This window comes from Mustela putorius, unplaced genomic scaffold (assembly GCF_011764305.1).
Source record: "Mustela putorius furo isolate JIRA1106 unplaced genomic scaffold, ASM1176430v1.1 tig00000275_pilon_pilon_pilon, whole genome shotgun sequence".
NCBI lineage: Eukaryota > Metazoa > Chordata > Mammalia > Carnivora > Mustelidae > Mustela > Mustela putorius.
In genome coordinates, this window is record NW_025421341.1 from 13,550,989 (window position 1) to 13,576,426 (window position 25,438).

General features: G+C 39.0%; 1 protein-coding gene across 1 annotated transcript in view; it reads left to right on the forward strand.

Annotated features, from left to right (window-relative positions):
• Window positions 1-546: 546 nt before the first annotated feature.
• Window positions 547-25,438, forward strand: part of PTH2R (parathyroid hormone 2 receptor) — an 88,286-nt gene continuing 63,394 nt past the window's right edge. Inside the window, exon 1 of the mRNA XM_004764282.2 lies at window positions 547-1,099. Coding sequence (XP_004764339.2) covers window positions 1,025-1,099 — 75 coding nt within the window. The 5' untranslated portion in view covers window positions 547-1,024. The remainder of the gene's footprint in view (window positions 1,100-25,438) is intronic.

A 25,438-nucleotide genomic window follows, 5' to 3' on the forward strand; every position in this document is an offset into this window, starting at 1 on the left:
ATGGCAACGAATCTCAGATCCCCATTGTCAAGAGGAGAGAGAACTCTTGTGTTTTGCCTATGGGAATCATTCCCTGTTGGATCAGATCCTGGGAGACTATTTCCGGACTCAATGTCTCTGAAGGAAGGTTTCTGGCATCTTGATGATTATGCCTATAAGAAAAATAAAGGAACGGGCTTTATCCCAAATAAAGATATTTACACACGTGCGCGGGCGCACACACCCACCCACCCACCCACCCCTATAAATGAATATTAGGTGTCTTTCTACGAAGCTTGCATCCAGTACTTAGAAAATGATACAAAGAAATTTCAACCCAGAGATTTAGAATCTCTGGGAAGTAGAATCTCCCTCCCTCTTTCCTTCGCTCTCAGTCTCTCTCTCTCTCTCACACACAGGTGCGCACACACTATTCACAGTGGTTAGAAGAAAGGGAAGAGAATTTGAGAGGGTCGTGGAGACCATCGTAGAGACGGCTCCTCACACCGCAGGTGCAGCACCCGCCTGGCCTCCGAAGCCTTCAGCCGCACTAGCCGGTGCCTCCCGTGACGGGTGGTCAGCGCGCACCGGACAGCAGGGAGCTTTAGAGCACTCCTTGAGGATTTAGGCCACCCTTCGAGACAGGGGGTTGGAACCCGGTGCAGAACGCACGGAAGTAGAGACGGCGCGAGCTGGGGGCGGCGGCAGCAGAGCTCGAGATCGGTGCCCTCGGGTCCCCTGGGCTGCGGGACTCAGTGACTCTGAGCGGGAGCGGGAGCTCCTCCCGCCCCTCCTGCAACCGGAGATCCGCAGGGTCCGCCTGCCCCCTCCTCCCACGCGGGCCTCGAGGGGCCGCTCTCCCCCGCGGACCCGACCAAGGCGCGGGCCTCACCGCGCAGGACCGAGATCCGACGCGCGCTCCGAGCCGCCCCAGCGGTGCCGCGCTCCCGGCCACAAGTTTGCCCCGCGCCGGCCAAGTTGAGAGCCGGGAGCCTCTCCGGGCTCCGGGACAGCGTCTGTGCTTCTCGCTTGGGCTGGTCCGGGCATGGCCGGGCCGGGAGCATCGCCCCACGTCTGGGGGTGGCTGATGCTCGGCGGCTGCCTTCTCGCCGGAGCCCAGGTAAGCGCAGGTGCCCCGTGACACCTGCTTCCCGGAGGCTCGCGACCCGGGGCGTTAGGGAGACGGAGACCGAGGCGTGCGGGGGCTCATGCGAACACATCCAGGGGCGCGCGCGCGCAGACACACACACACACACACACACACACACACACACGCGCGCGCGCGCGCGCACACACGCATCCCTCAGGGTCTGACAGGCATTTAGTGGAGCCACGAAGATAGATCTTAGGGGAGTGTCCTGGGTGGGCGTTTTGGCATCTGCAAAGTAAGGGGGTATTTAATTTACAACCGGTTCTGGATCAGGAGGCGAGACGGAGGTGCACGAACTTTTCTTGCCCTTAGACTCCTTGGTTCCCGTTTAATTAATCCGAATTATTTTTGTCTGCTGGTAATTTACTGTCACTTTTGAGAACTTAAACTTCTAGGACTGATAGTAACTACTGACTGAAAGGGTAGCTGGCTCTCCCTGATAGTCGCATACCATTAAAGCGAAGAGACTTGACAGAGCAAAAATACAGGGTTAAGTAAAGCTCAGATTGTTAATGTTGAGTGTTAGTTGTTATTTCATGCGGCTAATACTGTTTAGAGATTTTTCTTTTAGCATAAGCCCTTTCTAATATGCAAGTCACAATTCAACCTAACATTTTCTTGAGTTAAATAAAATGTGGGGTTTACACTCAACTTTTCAGATGAGCTGAATGGACATACCTGTAGTGCAAGAACCCTGTGAATTTAAACTGTATCAAGGTTATTTCTGTCTTCTGCTCAGCAGAGGGCGCACCTTGACCATCAAATGGAGCCCCAGATTTTGTGGGTTTTTTTTTTTTTTTTTAAATTCTTTAACCATGAGAAAAATTAAAGCATTGATTTATGTACTAATACTATCTAAACTTAATACTGTGTTCTTGGCTTTCAGATGATCAGTTTAAATGTCAATTATCCTAAAAGCATAATTTAAAGAAATTTATTATTATTATTATTATTAACCACATAGCCACATGCGTTAAAGGAAAAAATGCCCTTCCCTGCTACATACTGGGCTTTGTCTAGCATGACCAGGATGTTTAATGTATACTTGCTATGTTAAAAAAATCAAATAATATGTGTGTTATATGTTAACAAATAATATTAACAAGTAGGGTGAAAGTAGGGTATGCTCAAACCTGAAAAATTCCACCAAGGTAACAGAAAGAATATGAGCAAATGGAAAAAAAAAGAAACCCTAAGGATTTGGTGACGGTTATGGAACTCTGGTGATCTCTAATGTATGTCCTGCATTTCTGTGTCATTAAGATATTTGAATAATTTGCTTAAAAGCATTGCTTCCTTGTATAAGGGCAAATGATTGTAGTCATTTATTTTATTCAGTGTTTGAGATTACCTTTTTTTTTTTTTTTAGGAGAATGGGGAGATACTGATTAGCACAACAACAAAATATTACTATGAAATTGTGGGTAGAACATTTCTTTTACTTTTAGCTTTCAATAAAACACTCAGGACATTGGACACTTTTTCTATAATTTTAAACCAAGGTTTCTCAACCTTGACATTATTGATGTTCTTTGTTGTGGGGACCGTCTTGTACGCTGTAGGATATTTAGCAACATTCCTATCCTGTCCACTAGAGGCCGGTGGCGTCACCTCCCCCCACCCCGCCCCCAACTCCACCCCCCAAGTTGTTGCAACCAAAATATGTCTCTAGATATTGCCAAATGTCTCTTGGGAGGCAAAATCAGCCCCAGTTGAGATACATTGCTTTAAATTGACTTCCGTTTATGTTTATAAATTAAGAATGTATGAAATGATAGCTTTTGGCCCTTTAAACAAAATGTGAAGTTTAAAGTGATTTACACTGACACCTTCACAACGTCTCTGATCATCAGTCTGCTCATGTTCATTCCCAGCTAATATGTATATTAAATTTAGAAAATATATTGATAGAACATCAAAGCAGAAAGCTTGTGTAGAACAAATGTTTATTATTTAATAAGCATTGGATCACATCACAAAATAGATAATATAGACTTGTACCTATCAATTGTTTTTAAAGATCCCTGTCGTTTTTGGTTGGTGAAGACGCACAGTTCAAAACTCACGTATTTGTGTATCAAATGTCATTACAGTGCCCAGTAATACATTTCTTGATGTCAGATTATCTTACGGAAATTGGGAGCATTGTATAAATATGTGTAGGATTTTGTTTGCTGTGTCAGTGGGTCCTTCTGGACACAGACTCTGAGATGGAATTAGTGGTACAGTAGGTTTACTGGGGAAGAATGCCTGTGAAAGAGAAAAAAGTGAGAAAGTAGAATTGGACAGGGAGAGCTTCAGACTAGGATGGAAATCCAGCAAAGCCTTGGCCAACTTCGTGGAGAGCTCAGGAGTAAAGGGTGCCCATCAGAGGAGTCCCATGTGGTGATAAAATTGCTAGGTCCTAGTACTCTGCCTGTGGTTTACTCATTAGCTCAGGATTCTTGATGTCACTGTGCACTTGGCTCCAAAGCTGAGACAGACATTTGAAAGTAACCACAGCTGGAGGCTGTCAGGCAACCACAGTCCTTACAGACAAATAGTTGGTTGTTTCTTGAAGGACTATGTTAGTGGCACACCTCTGTGTCTGCCTTCCTTACAAAATTACCAAGGGACCACACAGGTTTTGCTGAGCTCAAGAATGGGCTGACCCCACGTGATTCAGTCACCTTCTGCAGGCTCCAGAGCTGCAGATCAGTGTGGCTCCAACAGTGTATGTGCCTGGAAGTAAGCACAAAAGCATTATAATGACTGGAGAAAATTCTCAGAAGAACATGACATATTCAGCGGAAGTGTGTAACTTCCATACAGTACTAGGTATGAGTGGGTACTCATGGGCAGATTTTGTTTTTCAGTAATCATCCATTTTTTGCCCGAGTGGAATATCAACATAACAACACAGCACATTCTGATGTGGGGAAAGGAGCAGTAGCTTGGGAACCCCAAAGCCACATTCCATTTCCTCCTCCAAAAACATGCAGCCTCCTTGGGCATGAACCTTGATAGCTCTGCTCTTATTTGGTTCAGTGAGAAAGATTAGCTCTACTGACCTTCCAGTATGAAGATTCAGAGTCTATTGGAGAATCAGAAGTCTTATATTTGTGGAGAAGGGTGATAATCAGTGATAATATTTATTTACCTACTAAGTACCAAATACTGTGCTAAGCACTTTATTGTTATCTCATTTAGTTCTCATAGTAACTTTATGAGATAGGCACCATAATTATTCATTTCATAAGGAAGAAAATGGGGCTTAGAGATGTTACGTAATTTTCTCAGGTCACACAACTAACAAGTAGAGTAGTCATGATCCACACCCTGGCTTCTACCCTGGGACCCACCCCTCGGATTGGTGTCCTTATTGTGGAGATCAGTTAGGCATTGCTTAGCTTAATTATGTCTATTCAGCCTTCTGTCCCAACAATATCCATCTCTGTGGATATGTCTGAAGGAATTTCTTAGACAAGTTCATAATGGTTATTGCAAAAATTCTGTGTGTTGGGATCAACCCAGGTGCTCATCACGGGGTACACTAGGCAGCAGTAAAAAGCAGTAGATCCAATGTACACAAAATAGCGGGTATGAGATCTTTCAAACAGGATAAGCTATAGCATATAAACAATGAGATATATGACACAATCTCATTTACATACATTTAAATACATGCACATAAAGCAGCAACAAATATTGTGTGAAGATCTAGATTAAGAGGGATATGTATATAAGTTTCACATAAGTAGTTGCATATGGAGAGGTAGAGAAGTAGGAGTAGGATATAGAGAGAAAAGGGGAGATAGATGATAGATTGATTTAAAGAAATAAGTAAGTAAGCCTACAGCCGTATCTCAATTTCTGTGTCAGTTGGAGATCATGGTGATAGCAGATGGAACTAGCAACAAGCCATCATTGGTAGATTTAAGAATGAGGACATAATTAGGATATTCGTCCCATGAGATAGCCATGGTGTCTTCATCAGCTTCTCCAAGATGGTCAGCCGAAGGACTACTCTTAGCGAAATCAAACTGAAACTTGCTTGCTGATAACGTCTGCACCATGCCTCTTTCCATAAACACTACTGTAGTTAAAGAGGAATGGTTGGTTTGTTCTCCTTCCTTCCTGTTGACAGCCAGGACGGTTTTCATTGGTCTTCCAGGCATGGGGAAGCCTTGTCTTCTGTGGCTGCGCTAATTGCAGGTAGAACCCTCAGCGTCGGCAGCCCAGAAGCTGCAAGGTAGAAGAGAGCTAGGTGTGGCCTCTTCCTGGCCACGCACAGAGAGGTTTCATTTCCTTGGAACTTCCTCAGTTCTTCGTGAACAAAAATAGAACATTTTCAACTAACAGTCACACATTCCACTTATTTTCCTGTTGAGCTTCTGTTGGATTTGTCATCCGCTAGAATCCATGTTTGTTCTTTCCCCTCTGCCTTCTCCCTGAGTTATTCTTTAAATCTTTTAATGGCAATGTGAGTTTAGACAGCCCAGTGTACCTTCTGAGCCTCCATTTCCTCCAATCTAAAGTGACAGTGATGAAGACACCATGACTATCTCATGGGATATGGGAATATTGAGTTGAAAAGTATGCAGGCTCTCAAAAGCCTTAAGGTATTGGATAATGAAAATGCCAGCTCTTTCTTTCCTTCCTTCCTTCCTTCCTTCCTTCCTTCCTTCCTTCCTTCCTTTCTTTCTTTCTTTTTTAAAAATTTTATTTATTTGAGAGAGAGAAAGAGGATGAGAGGAGAGAGGTCAGTGCGAGAAGCAGATTCCCTGCCAAGCAGGGAGCCAGATGCCTGACTCAGTCCCGGGACTCCAGAATCGTGACCCGAGCCAAAGGCAGTTGCTTAACAAATTGAGTCACGCAGGCGCCCGCCACTTCTTTTCTGTGTGTGTGTGTGTGTGTGTGTGTGTGTGTGTGTGTGTGTATTTTGTGAGGTTATTTTCTCTGCCTCCAACACTGTTCCTTCTATTCCTTACAGTTTCTCCTTCAGGATCCAGTTACATTCTGACAGCAATTGGATATTTTATTCATAGTACTGATAGCTGTTATCATTTTACATTTGTTGATCTGACTACTTGCTAAATATCTGTCTCCCCTTCTGAGAAGTCATTCTGAAGAGAGAGCAACTGCTCAGAAGGCCATGGCAGCTGTTCTGATCAGTGTGTCCTTATAGAATTGGAGATGTAAGAAGGCAGATGGATTCAAGAGACAGAAGGTACATTCAGCTGAAGGAAGAGTGCATTGGGGCAGATATGATGAGTGAAATTTTTAGATAAGCTGAGCATGAGATGCCTGAGATATTTAGGAGCTGGTTGGATTTTGGATTATAAAGCTTAAGAAAACTCTGGATTTAGCATCAGCATTTTGTAGGAAGTACCTGGAGCCACATGTGTGAATGATATTTTCTCAATGAAGGTATAATGGAAGTGAAAGCACTGGCTAACTTGCTTAAAAGAGGGTATACATATAGGTTTTCTTTATGATTATTCCTAAATTATAAATTCACAGGGGAAAAGGGACTAATAAACAGTTTGGAACACCCTGTGACAATCAGCATGGTATCTTTAGGTAGTAGGTTCTGCATAAATGTTTGAATAAGCTCATTTGTATTTTTTCATTTCAAGAAAATCATCCTCTTTGATCACACTTGGAGCTGAAGTCTCTAATCATTTACTCTGGTTTTAATATTAAAAAGGTCATTCTGTTCTAAGGGCAGAGATCATGGAACCTGCCTCTGGTCATGGAGATGGAGAGAAAAGTGCTGTTGGTCTCTAGGAGAGTTTGGTGTTTCCAAAGCTCTCTTGTCCTAATAACTGATAAAGCAGGCTCAGTATTGAGCTTAAGAGTTATTCCATTGGCTGGTGGGATTTTACAGATCTCAAAGAAAGTAAATCACAGCTTCCTGGAGGGGGAAGGAAGTATACAAAATGGTTAAGCTTATGACTTTGATATCAGCACTGAATTTGGAATCTACGTTTCCTACCCTCTCTTACTAGCATCTCAAAAGCTCAGTTTCTTCATTTGAAAAATGGGGATGACCTAATGCCAAATTCAGTAAGTTGGTGTGTGAATTGCGCAGCATGAAAATCTCAGGAAATACATTGAATGGAGCACCTGTCAGAGAGCTTGCTCACTCTAACTCTTAGCCATCACTGTTGTTGCTATCATTGTGGCCGTCATCATCATCATTTCTGTTATATTTTCTAACTAGCTATTGCTGGTATAGAGAGATGATTTTTTTTTTAAAGAATTTATTTATTTATTTGACAGGGAGAGACACAGTGAGAGAGGAAACACAAGCAGGGGGAGTGGGAGAAGGAGAAGAAGGCTTCTTGCTGAGCAGGGAGCCTGATGCAGGGCTCAATCCCAGGACCCAGGGATCATGACCTGAGCCAAAGGCAGACACTTAGTGACTTGAGCCCCCAGGTGCCCTGAGAATTGATTATTTTTATTTACTGATTCATACCTACCAAGTTTATTCTGAAACAGTAACAATTTTCTCCAATAATAATACTGTTATTTCTTTTTATCTTTTGTCTTATCTTACTGCATTAACTAGAGCACCCAATATAGTGTTGGATGGTAATAATTACTAGAGGGATACTATCTTGTTTATTACTTCGATGGCACTGCTTCTAAAGATTTATCATGTATGGTATTTGCTCATGTTCATGTTAATTTTATTAAACTGTTAAATGGAAGGCAAGTGTAGAAAGTTCTGAATTATATCATATATAATTTTTATTTTAAAGTCCTAAATGATATGCCATTTCTTTTTTTAAAAGATTTCATTTATTTATTTTAGAGTGAGAGAGACAGCATGAGAGGGAGGGGCAGAGGGAGAGGAGAGATAGAATCTCAAGCAGATTCTATGCTGAATGTGGAGCCTGACACGGGGCTCGATCCCAGGACCCTGTGATCATGACCTGAGCTGAAACCAAGAGTTGGACTTAGTTAAATTATAGCCAGTTTGCAATTTGGTACACTATCCAAGTACCCCTGATATGTTCTTTCTTTGAAAATATGTCATATTAATTGTTTTGATGTTCTGCCACAGGTAGTGGGCTACTTGAGGGCAAGAACTGATTCTTCATAACTTTTCTATAGTACAGGGTACCTAGTAGATGCTCATTAAATATTGGTAAGTGTTTGTATGATCATAGGTAGAAGACCTATTACATATTGCTGCTTGAATTAGCAAATAAGTCAAATACTCTTGTTAATAACAAGATACATATTATTAACATACTTAAAAACCTAGCAAACAAACAAAAGTGTTGCTTAATCCTATTTGGCTAAATATTTATGTGACTAGATTAGAGCAGACTTCTGTGTGTAATTAAGGTAAACTTCTTCCTTTTCTTTATGAAACCATTTACATCAAATTGCAAACTGGCTATAATTTCTTAAATGAGAATAATTTATACTTCTTGTCACTTTCCTTACTTACATAATCAGGCTAGTTCTGTTTTCTATGAGAAAAAAATTTTCAGTAATTTTTTTTTACTACACTTTATGAGAGCAAAGATTATGTTTAACAATACATTTATACCAATTCTGTGGGCATGAGATATGTCTAAGCTTGCATATTCTTCTGCCTACACCACAGGAGACTCTGCCTTCAGAAAGGCATTCATGCATATTGTGAGCACCAAAGTGGAGCTTCTCCTCTCAACGTCTCTTACTTCCTATATGCATAAAGTCTGTCAGGCACAACATCCAGAAGCTGTTGGCTTGTCGTGTAAGCAAAACTTAAACACAATTTTCATATTGATTAATTGAACTATCTAAAAAACTAGAAGAAACCATAAGTAGACATGTGGGGGTTTCCTGCAGTCTTAAAAATGCCTCTTAATATCAACCCAAAAGACACAGTATGCTTCTATTTCCCACCAGATTGGTAATATATTTGGAATGGCATTTTGTCTGTGAGTTTATCACATTTTTTTACCCCTCGTGCTAATTGTGTAATAAGTGCCCAAGAGCCATACTGTCATTCCTGACCTACCTGAGGAAGTTGTTGACTACATCTGTTACCTTGATTTTGGTGATGGCATCTTAAGTGTTTGCATGTGTCTGAATCCACCAAACTGTACCCATCAAATATATATAGTTCTTTGTATTTCTTTCTTTCTTTCTTTTTTTAGATTTTACTTATTTATTTGAGAAAGAGAGAGAGAGAGCATGTGTGTGCATGCATGCACTTGCCACCTGGGGGGTGGGGCAGAGGGAGAGGGACAAGCAGACTCTAGACTGAGCATGGAGCCTGATGTGGGGCTTGATCTCATGACCCTGAGCGGAAACAAGAGTTGGACGTTCTAACTGACTGAGCCACCCAGGAGCCACTAGTGGTTTGTATTTTAATAAAGCTGTTAAAAAAAAATACCACCTTATCTAATAAACAACAACAAAAAAATCTCCAAACAGGGCCAAATGGTCAAGGTGGTCACTGGTACAAACTTCCAGTTTTAAAATAAGTAAGTCGTAAGGGTTTAACGCACAGCATGTTGACCATAGTTATCACGTTGTATTGCGTTATTTGAAAGTTGCTAAGAGAGTAGATTTTAACACTTCTCATCCTGGGAAAAATATTTTGTAAATGTATGGTAGCAGATGTTAAATGGACTTATTGTGGTTATTATTTCATGATATATATGAATATCAAATCAGTATAGCTGGAAATAATACAACATGTTACACATCAATTATAGTTCAGTTAAAACACAATAAAAAACCCATAACCTTCTATTCATGACAGTTCAGTTCAGCAGGTTCTTAGAGGGTCTCACATGTGCTGGACACTGTGATAATCACTGGAAATAGAAACACGGTCAACACATGCCCACCTTTTCAAACAGATCATGTTCAGTATTCTCAGAACGATTTTGACATTTGAATTAATGTTTAATACAACCTTTGAGTGATGTTGATTCATTCGGGAAGGAAGTCAACATGATAAGACACAATATTGTTGGGTGGCTGGCTCTTATGTCTCTCCCCACATCTGTCTAAAAGTTTGTGCCTTAGACTATACTGATCTCACACAGTCTTGTCAAATATAGCCCTTTCTATTCTCCGCACCCTTGGCTCTCTGGGTTATTTTATTTTACCTTTGGTAAGACCATGTGGACTCCCACTTCTTACTGATTTAGAACCCTTTATTAATCCCAAATCTATTGACTAAATTCCTTATTATATGTTACCTTTTCCTACTCCCCAGACACCATTATTCATTCAACTATCTAAAAATAGTCACACCTCAACCTCCTCTCTTTCATCCATAAAGCTAGCAGTTGTGTGATAGGCAATCACATCCTTAGTCAGGAATTAGGGAAACCAAAATTTCATTTCAACATTCAACCCTTTTTTGAGAGGTCATAGAAAATGGTTTAATTTACAAGTTCTCATAGTAATTTTCCTTTATTCTCTTAATATACATTCATAATTGTTATAGCTAATGAGTGCACAGTTTCTACCATGTGATACTTACTTTATAGTTTCTTGACCTTATTATTATTGTTTATAAAAATTATTTTTATTAACATATAATGTATTATTTACCCCAGGGGTACAGGTTTCTGAATCATAAGCCTTACATTCTTCACAGCACTCACATCACATACCCTCCCTAATGTCCATAACGCAGTCACCCATTCCATAACCCCCTCCGCCCAGCAACCCTCATTTTGTTTTCTGAGAATAAGACTCTCTTATGGTATGTCTCCCTCCTGATCCCATCTTGTTTCATTTATTCCTTCCTAACCCCCTAAGCCCCCCACACTGCCTCTCAAATTCCTCATATCAGGGAGATCATAATGATAATTGTCTTTCTCTGATTGACCTATTTGGCTAGGCATAATACCCTCTAGTTCCAGTCACGTCATTGCAAATGACAAGATTTCATTTCTTTTGATGGCTGCATAGTATTCCATTGTGTGAGTGTGTGTGTGTGTGTGTGTGTGTGTGTATACACACTACATCTTCTTTATCCATTCATCTGTTGATGGATATCTAGGTTCTTTCCATAGTTTTGGTATTGTGAACATTTCTGCTATAAACATTTGGGTGCAAATGCCTCTTTGGATCACTACATTTGTATCTTTAGGTTAAATATCCAGTAGTGCGATTGCTGGGTTTTAGGATAGTTCTGTTTCCAACTTTTTGAGGAACCTCCATGCTGTTTTCCAGAGTGGCTGTGCCAGCTTGCATTCCCACCAACAGCATAGGAGGGTTCTGCTTTCTCCGCATGCTCTCCCACATCTGTCGTTTCCTGACTTGTTAATATTAGCCATTCTGACTGGTATGAAGTGGTATCTTATTGTGATTTTGATTTGTATTTCCCTGATGCCGAGTGATGTGGAGCACTTTTTCATGTGTCTGTTGGCCATATGGATGTCTTCTTTGCAGAAATGTGTATTCATATTTTCTACCCATTTCTTGATTGGATTATTTGTTCTTTGGGAGTTGAGTTTGATAAGTTCATTATAGATTTTGGATGGTAGCCCTTTATCCGATAAGTCATTTGTGAATATCTTCTCCCATTCTGTCAGTTGTCTTTTGGTTTTGTTGACTGTTTCCTTTGCTGTGCAAAAGCTTTTGATCTTGGTAAAGTCCCAGTAGTTCATTTTTGCCCTTGGTTCCCTTGCCTTTGGGGATGTGTCTACCAAGAAGTAACTGTGGCTGAGGACAAAGAGGTTGCTGCCTGTGTTCTCCTTAAGGTTTTTGATGGATTCCTGTCTCACATTGAGGTCTTTCATCCATTTTGAGTCTATTTTTGTGTGTGGTGTAAGGAAATGGTCCAGTTTCATTTTTCTGCATGTGGCTGTCCAATTTTCCCCAATATCATTTGTTGAAGAGACTTTTTTCCATTGGATATTCTTTCCTGCTTTCTTGGAGATTAGTTGGCATAGAGTTGAGAGTTTATTTCTGGGCTCTCTATTCTGTTCCATTGATCTATGTGTTTGTTTTTGTGCCAGTACTATACTGTCTTGATGATCACAGCTTTGTAAAAGAGCTTGAAGTCTGGAATTGTGGGGCCACCAACTTTGGCTTTCTTCTTCAACATTCCTCTGGCTATTAGGGTTTCTTTCTGGTTCCATATAAATTTTAGGATTATTTGTTCCATTCCTTTGAAAAAAATGGATGGTATTTTGATAAGGATTGCATTAAATGTGTAGATTGCTTTAGGTAACATGGACATTTTCACAATATTCGTTCTTCCAATCCATGAGCATAGAATTTTTTTCCATTTCTTTGGGTCTTCCTCAATTTCTTACATGAGTACTTTATAGTTTTCTGAGTACAGAATCTTTGCCTCTTTGGTGAGGTTTCTTCCTAGGTATCTTATGGCTTTGGGTGCAATGGTAAATGGGATGCACTCCTTGATTTCTTTTTCTTCTGTCTTATTATTGGTGTATAGAAATGCAACTGATTTCTGTGTATTGATATTATATCCTCACACTTTACTGAATTCCTGTACAAGTTCTAGTAATTTTGGAGTGGAGTCTTTTGGGTTTTCCACATAAAGTATCATATCATCTGCAAATAGTGAGAGTTTGACTTCTTCTTTGCTAATTCAGATGCCTTTAATTTCTTTTTGTTGTCTGACTGCTGAGGCTAGGAATTCTAGTACTATGTTGAATAGCAGTGGTGATAGCGGACATCCCTGCTGTGCTCCTGATCTTAGGGGAAAAGCTCTCAGTTTTTCCCCATTGAAAATAATACTCGCTGTGGGTTTTTCCATAGATGGCTTTGATGATATTGACCTATGTACCCTCTGTCCCTACACTGTGAAGAGTTTTGATCAAGAAAGGATGCTGTACTTCATCAAATGCTTTTTCAGCATCTATTGAGAGTATCATATGGTTCTTGTTCTTTCCTTTATAAATGTATTGTATCACATTGATTGATTTGTGGATATTGAACCAGCCTTGCAGCCCAGGAGTAAATCCCACTTGGCCATGGTTAATAATCCTTTTAACATACTGTTGGATCCTATTGGCTGGTATTTTGGTGAGAATTTTCACATCTGTGTTCATCAAGGATATTGGTCTGTAATTCTCCTTTTTGGTGGGGTCTTTGTCTGGTTTTGGGATCAAGGTAATGCTGGCCTCGTGAAATGAGTTTGGAAGTTTTCCTTCCATTTCTATATTTTGTAACAGTTTCAAGAGAATAGGTATTAATTCTTCTTTAAATGTTTGGTAGAATTCCCCTGGGAAGCTCTCTGGCCCTGGGCTCTTGTTTGTTGGGAGATTTTTGATGACTGCTTCAATCTCCTTACTGGTTTTGGTTACTTCAATCTCCTTACTCCTTTCAGGTTTTCTATTTCTTCCAAACTACCAGTTTTGGTAGTTTATATGTCCCTAGGAATGCATCCATTTCTTCCAGATTGTCAAATTTGCTGGCATATAGTTGCTGATAATATATTCTTATAATTGTTTGTATTTCTTTAATGTTGGTTGTGATTGCTCCTCTTTCATTCATGATTTTATTTATTTGGGTCCTTTTTCTTTTCTTTTTGATAAGTTTGGCCAGGGGTTTATCAATCTTATTAATCCTTTCAAAGAACCAGCTCCTAGTTTTGTTGATCTGTTCTACTGTTCTTTGTTTTCTATTTCATTGATTTCTGCCCTGATCTTTATTATGTCTCTTCTCCTGCTGGGTTTAGGCTTTCTTTGCTGTTCTTTCTCCAGTTCCTTTAGGTGTAGGGTTAGGTTATGTACTTGAGACCTTTCTTGTTTCTTGAGAAAGGCTTATATTGCTATATACTTTTCTCTCAGGACAGACTTTGCTGTGTTCCAAGGATTTTGGAAGGCAGCTATGCTCACCACTATACCACCAATGCTGTTCCAAGGATTTTGAACAGTTGTATTTTCATTTTCATTTGTTTTCCTGAATTTTTTTTCAATTCTTCTTTAATTTCCTGGTTGATCCATTCATTTTTTAGTGGGATGCTCTTTAGCCTCCATGTATTTGAATTTTTTCCAGCTTTCCTCTTGTGATTGAGTTCTAGCTTCAGAGCATTGTAGTCTGAAAATATGCAGGGAATGATCCCAATCTTTTGATACCAGTTTTGACCTGATTTGTGACCCAGGATGTGATTTAGTCTGGAGGATGTTCCATGTGCCCTAGAGAAGCACATGTATTCTGTTTCTTTGGTATGGAATGTTCTGAATATATCTGTGATGTCCATCTAGTTCAGTGTGTCATTTAAGGCCTTTATTTCCTTGTTGATCGTTTGCTTGGATGATCTGTCCATTTCAGTGAGGGGGGTGTTAAAGTCCCCTATTATTATTGTATTATTGTTGATGTGTTTCTGATTTTGTTATTAATTGGTTTATATAGCTGGCTGCTCCCATGTTAGGGGCAGAGATATTTAAAATTGTTAGATCTTCTTGTGGGACAGACCCTTTGAATATGATACAATGTCCTTCCTCATCTCTTAGCATTCTTTGGCTTAAAATCTAATTTATCTGATATAAGGATTGCCACCCCAGCTTTCTTTTGATGTCCATTAGCGTGATAAATTGCTTTCTACCCCCATTCTGATACCATGTGTCTTTTGATTGGGGCATTTAGCCCATTTATATTTAGGGTTATTATTGAAAAATATGAATTTAGTTCCATTGTATTGTCTGTGTTCCTTTCTGGTCTACTACTTTTAGGCTCTCTCTGTGCTTAGAAGACCCCTTGCAATATTTCCTAGAGGGCTGGGTTAGTGTTTGCAAATTCTTTTAGTTTTTGTTTGTCCTGGAAGGTTTTTATCCCTCCTTCTATTTTCAGTGACAGCCTAGCTGGATATAGTATTCTTGGTTGCATATTTTTCTCATTTAGTGTTCTGAATTTATCATGCCAGTTCTTTCTGGCTGCCATGTCCTTGTGGATAAGTCTACTGCTAATCTAATATTTCTACCATTGTATGTTACTGACTTCTTACTTACTTCTTACTGACTTCTAGCTGCTTTCAGGATTTTCTCTTTGTCACTGAGACTTGTAAGTTTTACTTTTAAATGTCAGGGTGTGGACATATTTTTATTGATTTTGTGGGGGGTCTTTGTGTCTCCTGGATTTTGATCCTTGTTGTTTTTGCCATATTAGGGAAATTCTCTACTATAATTCTCTCCAATATACATTCTGCCCCCTCTTCTTCTTCTTCTGGAATCCCCATTATTCTAATATTGTTTCATCTTATGGTATCACTTATCTCTCAAATTCTCCCCTTGTGGTCCAGCAGTTGTTTGTCTCTCTTTTGCTCAGCTTCTTTATTCTCCATCATTTGGTCTTCTATATCACTAATTATCTCTTCTGCCTCATTTATCCTAGCAGTAAAAGTCTCCATTTTTTATTGCACCTCATTAATAGCTTTTTTGATTTCAACTTCTTTGATTTTAGTTCCTTTATTTCTGCAGAATGGGATTTTATTTCTCCAGAAAGGGTTTCTTTAATATCTCTCATGTCTTTTATTGGCCTAGCTAGCACCTTGGGAATCGTCATTCTGAACTTTAGTTTTGACATATTACCAATGTGTGTACTGATTAGGTCCGTAGCCATTGGTACTTCCTCTTGTTTTTTTGTTTTTGTTTTTGTGAGATTTTCCACCTTGTTATTTTATCCGGATAAGAATATGTGAACAAGAAAATAAGGTCTAAAAGGTGGTAAAAACCTCAAAAATGTAGGCCAACCAAATCAGAGGAGACCCAAAACCCAGGGGAGAAAGAATGGGGAAAAAATAAAAATTAAAATAAGTAAATGAATAAATGAATAAATGAATAAATTAATATTAGACTGGTGAACTTGATTTTGGGTGTATTTTGGTCTCTTAGAAGAAACTACTTCCCAAAATTTTAAAGAAAGTAAAACATATATATATAAAAATAAAGGTAAAGATGATGAATGGATGGAGTATAACTATAAAGATGAAAATTTAAAAAAATTCTAAAAAAAGGAATTAATAAGTTGGTTGGAAGAAGGAAAAAAAAAGAGAAGAGAATGTGCTCAGGCTGGAGATTAGAACAAAGCCATATGCTAGATTTAGGGTATATTTTGATCTATTAGAAGAAATTGTATCCCAAAATTTTTTAGAAAATAAAACCTATATGTGTACAAAAAATAACATTATATACAACGAAGGGATAAAATATGACTATAAAGAAGGTTTAAAAAGATTTTTTTAAAGAATGGTATTGTTAAGATCAACTAGTTAAAAAATGTTAAAAGAGGAAAGAGGAAAAGTTAAAAAAAGTAGAATAAGAAAAACATAAAATTAAAAAAAATTAAACTTTGCAAGACTTAAGGATCATGGGGAAGAAGCCATGAATTCTATGCATTGCTGTCCCCTAGCTCTGGAGTTCTGCCATTCTTCATTGGTGAGCTGGGTCTTCGCTGGATGTTCTTGCTGATCTTCTGGGTGAGGGGCATATTGCAGTGAGTCTCAAATGTCTTTGTCCAAGATGGAATTGCACCAACCTTGCCAGGGGCCAAGCTAAGTAATCTCCTTGGGTTTGCTCTCAGGAGTTTTTGTTCCCTGAATGCTTTCTGTAGAATTCTGGAGGATGGGAATGAAAATGGCAGCCTCCCAATCTCTGGCCCAGAGGAGCTGAGAGCTTGGGGCCCGACTCCTTAGTGTGCCTTCAGAAAAAAGCAGTCAATCACTCTCATCTCCCTAGTCTATGGCTGTGCTCTGAGCTCATGCTGCCTGTGACCAAGCATTTCTGTCTCTGGTGCACAGCCGTATTTGGAGTCTCCAAACCCAGCTGATTCCTGGTGCGCTGCTACTCCTGGAGGAGGAAGGTGAGTCTCTCCAGATCTGCCACTTGTGGGGTCCCTTCTTGAAGAGCAGTGGTCTGACTGTGTGTTGGATCACAGTTGAAGGCAACCTTGTTACTTCAACAAGGAGTGAGAGCTCACTCCTTGGCTCTGACTATGTAGTTGGCTTTCCCGCTCTGATACCTGGGAGTTTTGCCACACTCAGACACCCCCGATCTTTCTGTGACCCTGTGAGACCTGAGACCACACTGTCCACACAAGGGTTCTACCTTTGCTTAGCCTCTGGAGTGATGTCCGTCAATGAAGCAGACTTCTAAAAGTTATGATTTTGTGCTCTGCTGCTCCACTGCTTGCTGGGAGCAGGCACCTCCCCCCGTGGTTTATCTTCCTGTCACTTGGGATTCACTTCTCTGCATGTCCTACCTTTCAGAAACTGGTTGATTTTCTGTTCCTAGAATTGCTGCTGTTCTTCTCTTCTATCTCCTGTTGAGTTTGTAGGTGTTCAGAGTGGTTTGATAACTACCCAGCTGAACTCCTGGGACCTAATGTCCTATCAGTCTGCTAGTCCTCCTCTCTGGACCTCTAGACCTTATTATTAATAGTAATTTTACCTCATTGCTTTTGCTCAAAATTAGCCTTCTCATTCTCATTGTATATCAACCATGTTATTTTTCCCTGCCACAACTCTTTCTCAGGATCCCACAGCAATGCTGTGTGACAGATGTGTTGCCTGGGGTGGTGACAGTATGGATACAAATGGATGAAATGTTTTCACTGCAATTTGGTCAGCAGCCTGATTTTCTGTATTTCAAATTCTGGTTGCCAATTGCCTGAAGGAAATAATCATCTTCTTGATGATTTTTCGTATCCCTAAACAGGCCAACACTGTTTGTTATGGTGGAGGTAGATTTTTTATTTTGTATTGCATTTCTTTCTTTCTTTCTTTCTTTTTTTTGGTTGTGTAATGTGATTCTTTTAAAGGTGTACAACGCAATAATTTAGCACATATATATACATGCTGTAATGATTATCATTATCAAGTTAATCAACACATCCATCACCTCACTGTGTGTGTGTGTGTGTGTGTGTGTGTGTGTATGGTGAGAACACTTATGATCCACGGGCTTACCATGGAGATACTACAGGTTTGGTTTAATAATAAATTAATATTTCAAGAAAATGAGTCGAATAAATTACTGGGTTTCCCAGTGAACATAAAAATTTTATTTATACTATATTGTATTCTGTTAAGTGTATCATAACATTATGTCTGAAAAAATGTACGTATCTTAATTAAAAATACTTTGTTGCTGAACAGATACTAACGTTCACTCAAGATTTCAATATATCATGATCACTGATTACAGATCACCATAAGAAATATGGTGAAACATGAAAGAGTTTGAAATATTGCAGGAATTACCAAAATGTGACACAGAGACATGAAATAAGTAAATGCTGTTGGAAAATGGTGTGGATTGCCTCATTCCATGCAGGGTTGCCATAACTTTTCAATTTGAATTAAAAAAAATGACAAAACATAAAACAGCATCAGTGAAGGGCAATAAAGCCAAAGTGCAATTAAATGAGGTATGCTGGTTTTTTGAAGTCCTGTATTTCCCCATAATTACAGGGACCCCACTCAAAGCAAATTTTCAGCTTTTCTATGTTCATAGAAAATTCCCAAATTCTTAGTGTGGAATGACTTCAAAAGTCATTTTTTTAGATGTACTAGCTAGTTAGGTTTTTAAGTAACTAAAGTTCTTGGGTCAGTTTTGCTGAGATTTGGAAATGGAGCTTTTGACTTGAGGATTGAATGTTGCACACACCTGCTTGATCCTATGGGCCTAGTTCTTAACTTGGCTAATTCAGAATTTGTGTTTTGATGGCAACTTCCATAAAATAAGTAAATTACTTTTGAGGAAGATATAATTACTTCACTGAATTTCTAAGGGGTTATTTTAAATTAGTTGGTGATTAATTGTTGACACTTAACTCTTGCTTGGGAGATTTGGTAATAGGTAGGAATTTAAAATTGTCAGTTCTAATTGGTTTTGTTTGAGAAGATAGAGAATTTTCATATTTATAGAAGCCTATAAATTATGTGGGGCTAACTATTGCATGATTTCTTTTGCACTAAAATTCTTTGCCAAATAGTCTTAATATATTTGCACTTAATTTAGCTCAAATTAATAGATTATATTGTATTTAATTTAAAGTTTAGTTGGTCTTTCTCTGTCATGGTTATCATCATTAAAAGAAATACAATTCACTAAAATAAATGAATAAAGAATGAATAAATGAATAAAGAAATAATAATGAATAAATGAATAAAGAAAGTACTTTGAGAAAATTGTAGGTTCACATGTACTATAAGAAATAATACAGGAATTCTGTGTACCTTTTACCTTAGTGCTCCCTTGGTGTCATCTTTCATAACTATAAAACAATAGCCCAAGCAGGAAATTCATTTTGATATAATCCACCTACTTAATTCAGCTCTCACTGGTCTTATATGCATTCGTTGATATGTGTGTGCATTCAGTTTTATGAAGTTTTATTACATGCATAAATGCCCTTGACCACCACCACAGTCAAAATGCAGAACAGTTTCTACACAGGAATCCCTCCTGCTACCTTTACATAGCCGCAGCCTCTTCCTTCTACCTTGTCCCTTGCTCTCTCTAGTACCTGCCAAACCACTCATCTGTTCTCCATCTCTATAATCATTAGACGACTTGAATAATTAACTATGCTTGGTTTCTAAATAGTAATTGGAGTTCTACAAATATTAATAAATTCGTGTGGTTAAGATGAAAGAGAAAGTGTGGATGATAGGTGTGAATGGTGACGATTCTTTGTGATCACTCTCCTAATGCGGAAATCCTAACTGATTTTGAATGAGGCCACGGATAGGTCCATTGTATTCTTAAATTCCATTTGCTTTCTGCATGAACAGGGTCATGGAAGTTTCATGGTTTATTGCCTAATGTGCAAAATGGACTGGTCTTTAGATTTAGTTTTGACTTAGAGGTCAATTTGTGAAAGGATTAAAAAACTTGAGAAGTTTTCCAACAGCGTTTCCACCATTTTCCCACCATTTTCCCACCATTTTCCAACAGCGTTTACTTATTTGGGTTGTGTGTGTGTGTGTGTGCGCGCGCGTGCATTTTTGCTGTGTGTTTTATCCATATAACTTGTTTTACTTTGAATTAAAAAAGGACAAATGGGGAAACACTTTTATAGTTGCAGTTTTAATTAAAAGTGGATGGTTCAATATTTTCCCCAAAGCTATCAGTTTATTATAACAGAATCCTTTTCTCTATTCGAACCCAGTAGTATAGAAAATAAATTCTGAATGATTAAAAACATGTTTCAGGGCGCCTGTGTGGCTCAGGGGGTTAAAGCCTCTGCCTTCGGCTTGGGTCATGATCCTGGGGTTCTGGGATCGAGCCCCGCATTGGGTTCTCTGCTCAGCAGGGAGCCTGCTTCCCCCTCTCTCTCTCTGCCTGCCTCTCTGCCTACTTGTGATCTCTGTCTGTCAAATAAATAAATAAAATCTTTTTAAAAAAAGGGAAGGGCTTTCTGAAAGATTATTTTTAAAAAAACCAAAGAAACAGAAACATGTTTCCTTCTCCACAATATAAAATCTTTGGCTACTCTCAATGAAATCATATTCTTGGGAATGAAATTAGTATTTAAACAAAAAAATATTAATATGTTTGTATGAACTCTTTTGAGGCCTGTGTGAAAACATGAAGTAAAAAGTTAATAAGACTGGTTAGCTCATTAATACTAGACTGCATGACCAATCCTGAATTCCAAACAAAATACCTTATTATAGACCAGCTCACCTTTCTCTTGGACTGTGGAAAGTAGAATGTCCAAAGAAATTCATTCTCTTTAAACATAGTCTTTCAATCCTTTCCAAATTAGAGTCAAATTTGGTATATGAATATTACAATAACTTCCTAAGAAAGCATTATATGCATTAAAGAAATTTCGCTTTATAAAGGAGACATTTTTGCAAAATTACAAAATAGTCATATTTTAACATTTCTTATTAAAAAAATTTTTTTTAAGATTTTATTTATTTATTTGGTAGACAGAGATCACAAGTGGGCTGAGAGGCAGGCAGAGACAGAGAGAGGGGGAAACAGGCTCCCCACTGAGCAGAGAGCCTAATGCGGGGCTCGATCCCAGGACCCTGGGATCATGACCTGAGCCGAAGGCATAGGCTTTAACCCATTGAGCCACCCAGGTGCCCTGACATTTCTTATTTAAAACATTTGGTTTTTACAACCACCTTGTGGCAAATTATCACAAAACATTTGTTTTTTTACAAGCATCTTGTGGCAAATCATCATATACTAAAATGAGGTAATATTTTTATATATATTGTGTTTTTTCAAGTTAGGACAGATTGATTCTTTTGAAAAAACTTAAATAATTGTAGATTCATATGTAATTGTAAGAAATAATACAGAGAGAGCCCCGTATCCTCTACCCAGCTTCTCCCAGTGGTAATATTTTACAAAAAGTATAGTACAATATCATGACCAGTTTATTGACATTGATGTAGTCAAGATACAGAACTTTACTATTTCCAAAATATTCCCCTTCTGTTGCCATTCTATGGATGCACTCACATCTCCTCCACCTCAACCCCAGGGAAACGATTAATCTGTTCTCTATTTCTATAATTTACTGTGTGTTTTCACTCTTTTTTTTCCCCCTTTGTTCACTTGCTAGAAATTTTTCAATTTTATTGTCTTTTCAGAGACCTAACTCTTTGTTTCATTGATATTCTCTATTTTTAAAAAAATATTATGGATTTCCTTTTTTATCTTTATTATGTCCTTCTTTCTATTTGCTTTGGATTTAGTTTTCTCTTCTTTTTCTAGGTTTTTGAGGTAAGACATTATGTTATTGACATGAGACTCTTCTTCTTTTCCAATGTAGGTTTTAGTGCTATAAATTTCTATTGGCATCGCTTTAGTTGTACCTTACACATTTTGATATTTTGTATCTTCATTTTCATTCAGTTCAGTGTATTGTTTTGATTTCCCCTGAGACTTTCTTTTTGCTGCATGGGTTATTTAGAAGTATGTTGTTTAGTTTCCAAGTGTGTGAAGACTTTCCTGTTTTTCTGTTTTTGATTTCTAGTTTGAGCCCATTGTATCTGAGAACCTAGTCTGTATGATTTCAGTTCTAAACTTGTTGAGATCTGTTTTATGGCCCAGGACATGGTCTGCCTTGATATATATTCTGTAGGCATTTGGAAAGAATTTGTACTTTGCCTTGTTGAGTGAAATGCCTAAATGCCCATTAGGTCCTCTTGGTTGATGGCATTGTTGAGTTCTTCTATATCTTTGTTGCTTTTCTGTCTCTTTGTTTTATCAGTTGAGCAAGGAGTACTGAAGTTTCCAGCTTTAATTGTGGACTAGCCTATTTCCTCTTTAAATTCTATCAATGTTTGCTTCACATATTTTTGTTTTTTTTTTTTTTAAAGATTTATTCATTTATTTTAGAGAGAGAGTGAGAGTGTGGGGCCAGAGGGAGAAGAGAGAGAATCTCAGGCAGACTCCCCACTGAGTGTAGAGGGCTTCCATCTCATGACCCTGAGATCTGACCTGAGCCAATACCAAGAGTCAGTTGCTTCACCGACTGAGCCACCAAGGTGCGGGCACCCCTATTACTTTTTGTTGCATATACTTTTTTTCTTTCTTTCTTTCTTTCTTTCTTTCTTTCTTTCTTTCTTTCTTAAAAGATTTTATTTATTTATTTGACAGACAGAGATCACAAGTAGGCAGAGAGGCAGGCAGAGAGAGAGAGGGAGAAGCAGGTTCCCTGCCGAGCAGAGAGCCTGATGCAGGGCTTGATCCCAGGACCCTGAGATCATGACCTGAGCGGAAGGCAGAGGCTTAACCCACTGAGCCACCCAGGTGCCCATATACTTTTAAGATAGCTATGTCTTTTATCTTAGGTAATGGCCCTCTTGGTCTCTGGTAGTTTTGTTTGCTCTGAAGTCTACTTTATCTGATATTAACATAATTGGGGAAGTAAGGGTGTCAGTAGAAGTTTAGGTTCCCAAGCAGCTGCTGTTGACATCCAAAGTGGAGAGCTCTTTGTTGCTGATGGGTGGGGATATGAGTTCAACCCCCCCTGCCACGTGGTCTCCACTGACACCACAGAGGGTTGGCCTCATTGCTAGGCTGACTCCCTACTTGGTCTTTTCTGACAACACCCCAAGGAGGGCTACCCTTTAACTGCCAGCAGGAGAGGGAAGTCCAGGCTCTCCACGTGGTCTTTACTGATACCTGAGGTGTGAAGGGGCATGTTACAGACCAGCGTGGTGGACATCCTGGCTCTCTACTTCATTCTGAAACTGCTCTGCAGAGACTGTAGTGTTACCTCCTTTCAACCTACTAAGGGTGGATCTCCACTTGTCCTTTGCTGGTGTCAATTGGGTTAGAACTGCAGTGTTTTTGTGTGATGTTTGGCTTAGGTCGAGCTGTTATTTTATTTTAAAATCTTATTTATTTATTTATTTATTTATTTAATTTTCAACATGACAGTATTCATTGTTTTTGTACCACACCCAGTGCTGCATGCAGTCCATGCCCTCTCTAATACCCACCACCCGGTTCCCCCAACCTCCCACCCCCGCCCCTTCAAACCCCTCAGATTGTTTTTCAGAGTCCATAGTCTCTCATGGTTCACCTCCCCTTCCAGTTTCCCTCAACTCCCTTCTCCTCTCCATCTCCCCTTGTCCTCCATGCTATTTGTTATGCTCCTCAAATAAGTGAAACCATATGATAATTGACTCTCTCTGCTTGACTTATTTCACTCAGCATAATCTCTTCCAGTCCTGTCCGTGTTGCTTGTAGCAACTTTTGTAAAGTTGGGTATTCGTCCTTTCTGATGGAGGCATAATACTCCATAGTGTATTTGGACCACAATACTCCATAGTGTATTTGGACCACATCTTCCTCATTCATTCGTCCGCCAAAGGGCATCCAGTTCAGTCCTGTTCATGCTGCTTGTAGCAACTTTTGTAAAGTGGGGTATTCATCCTTTCTGATGGAGGCATAATACTCCATAGTGTATTTGGACCACATCTTCCTCATCCATTCGTCCGCTGAAGGGCATCTTGGCTCTTTCCACAGTTTGGCAACCGTGGCCATTGCTGCTATAAACATTGGGGTACAGATGGCCCTTCTTTTCACTACATCTGTGTCTTTGGAGTAAATGCCCAGTAGTACAATTGCAGGGCTATAGGGAAGCTCTATTTTTATTTTCTTGAGGAATCTCCACACTGTTCTCCAAAGTGGCTGCACCAACTTGCATTCCCACCAACAGTGTAAGAGGGTTCCCCTTTCTCTGGAGAAAGGGGAGCCCTTCCAACACATGTTGTTTCCTGTCTTGTTAATTTTGGCCATTCTAACTGGTGTAAGGTGATATCTCAATGTGGTTTTAATTTGAATCTCCCTGATGGCTAGTGATGATGAACATTTTTTCATGTATCTGATAGCCATGTGTATGTCTTCATTGGAGAAGTGTCTGTTCATATCTTCTGCCCAATTTTTAGGTTGAGCTGTTATTATGTAAAAGTTTTCTGTCTAGTCAGGTGGTTCCTCTCCTTCCTTGCTGCGGAGAGTGTGGTTTTCTTGAGGCTTTTTTTTTTTTTTTGAGTCAGTGTCTGTTGTTGCCAGCTTCTCAACTCCAAGTCCCAAATACATAAAGCAAAAAGAAAACTGAGAGAATTTACCACTGTGTTGTTCTTTGGGATCTGAGGTCCCTAGCTGGTCTGCTTTCTGCTTTTTGCCTTTCAGAATCATCTCATATTCATTTTATATATAATATCCAGAGTTTTTAGTTGTACTCACTGGGAGAAGTAGCAAAAAATACACTTACTCCATTGTGCAGAAGTGGAAGTTCCAGAATGCTTCTTTTTAAGAACATCTAATTTATGGGTTCATGTTAACTTAAAAATGGAATAAATGTGAATATTGAAATTATAAGAATTTGCATGTTCTGACTTTAATTAATCAGTACCTATAACACCAACTTTAAGTACTTTCAGTAAAATACAATATTTTTATTTCAAATTGTATTGTAAATGATCACTTACCCAGAAAAAAATGTTTTGTTTGTTTTTTTAACTAAATGTGCCATTTTATTTTGGATGCAGTTGTTGCCTTTGGAGTAACAGCCATTGACCATGAAAACTCCTCTTCTGTTTTAAGTACACTATGATTTTACTGCCCCTCTATGGTGAAGAACACTTGTAACTGAGGAGGAAGAGAAAGCAATATAAAAGATGTTAAACATTTTCCATATTCTCACTTGATGACTGAAGAGCAATCTAAAAATCATGGATTAGCACATTCTAATCAAATTTGCTCCTGGTTAAACTGGCCACATTGTATAGAGCAAAATATCTGTAGAAGCTATAGTATATATGATGCTTATGTTCCTGAAAATGTTATCCTGATAGAAAGGCTAAATCTGCACAAAAGAAAACAAAAAATGTATTAATTCAAGTAA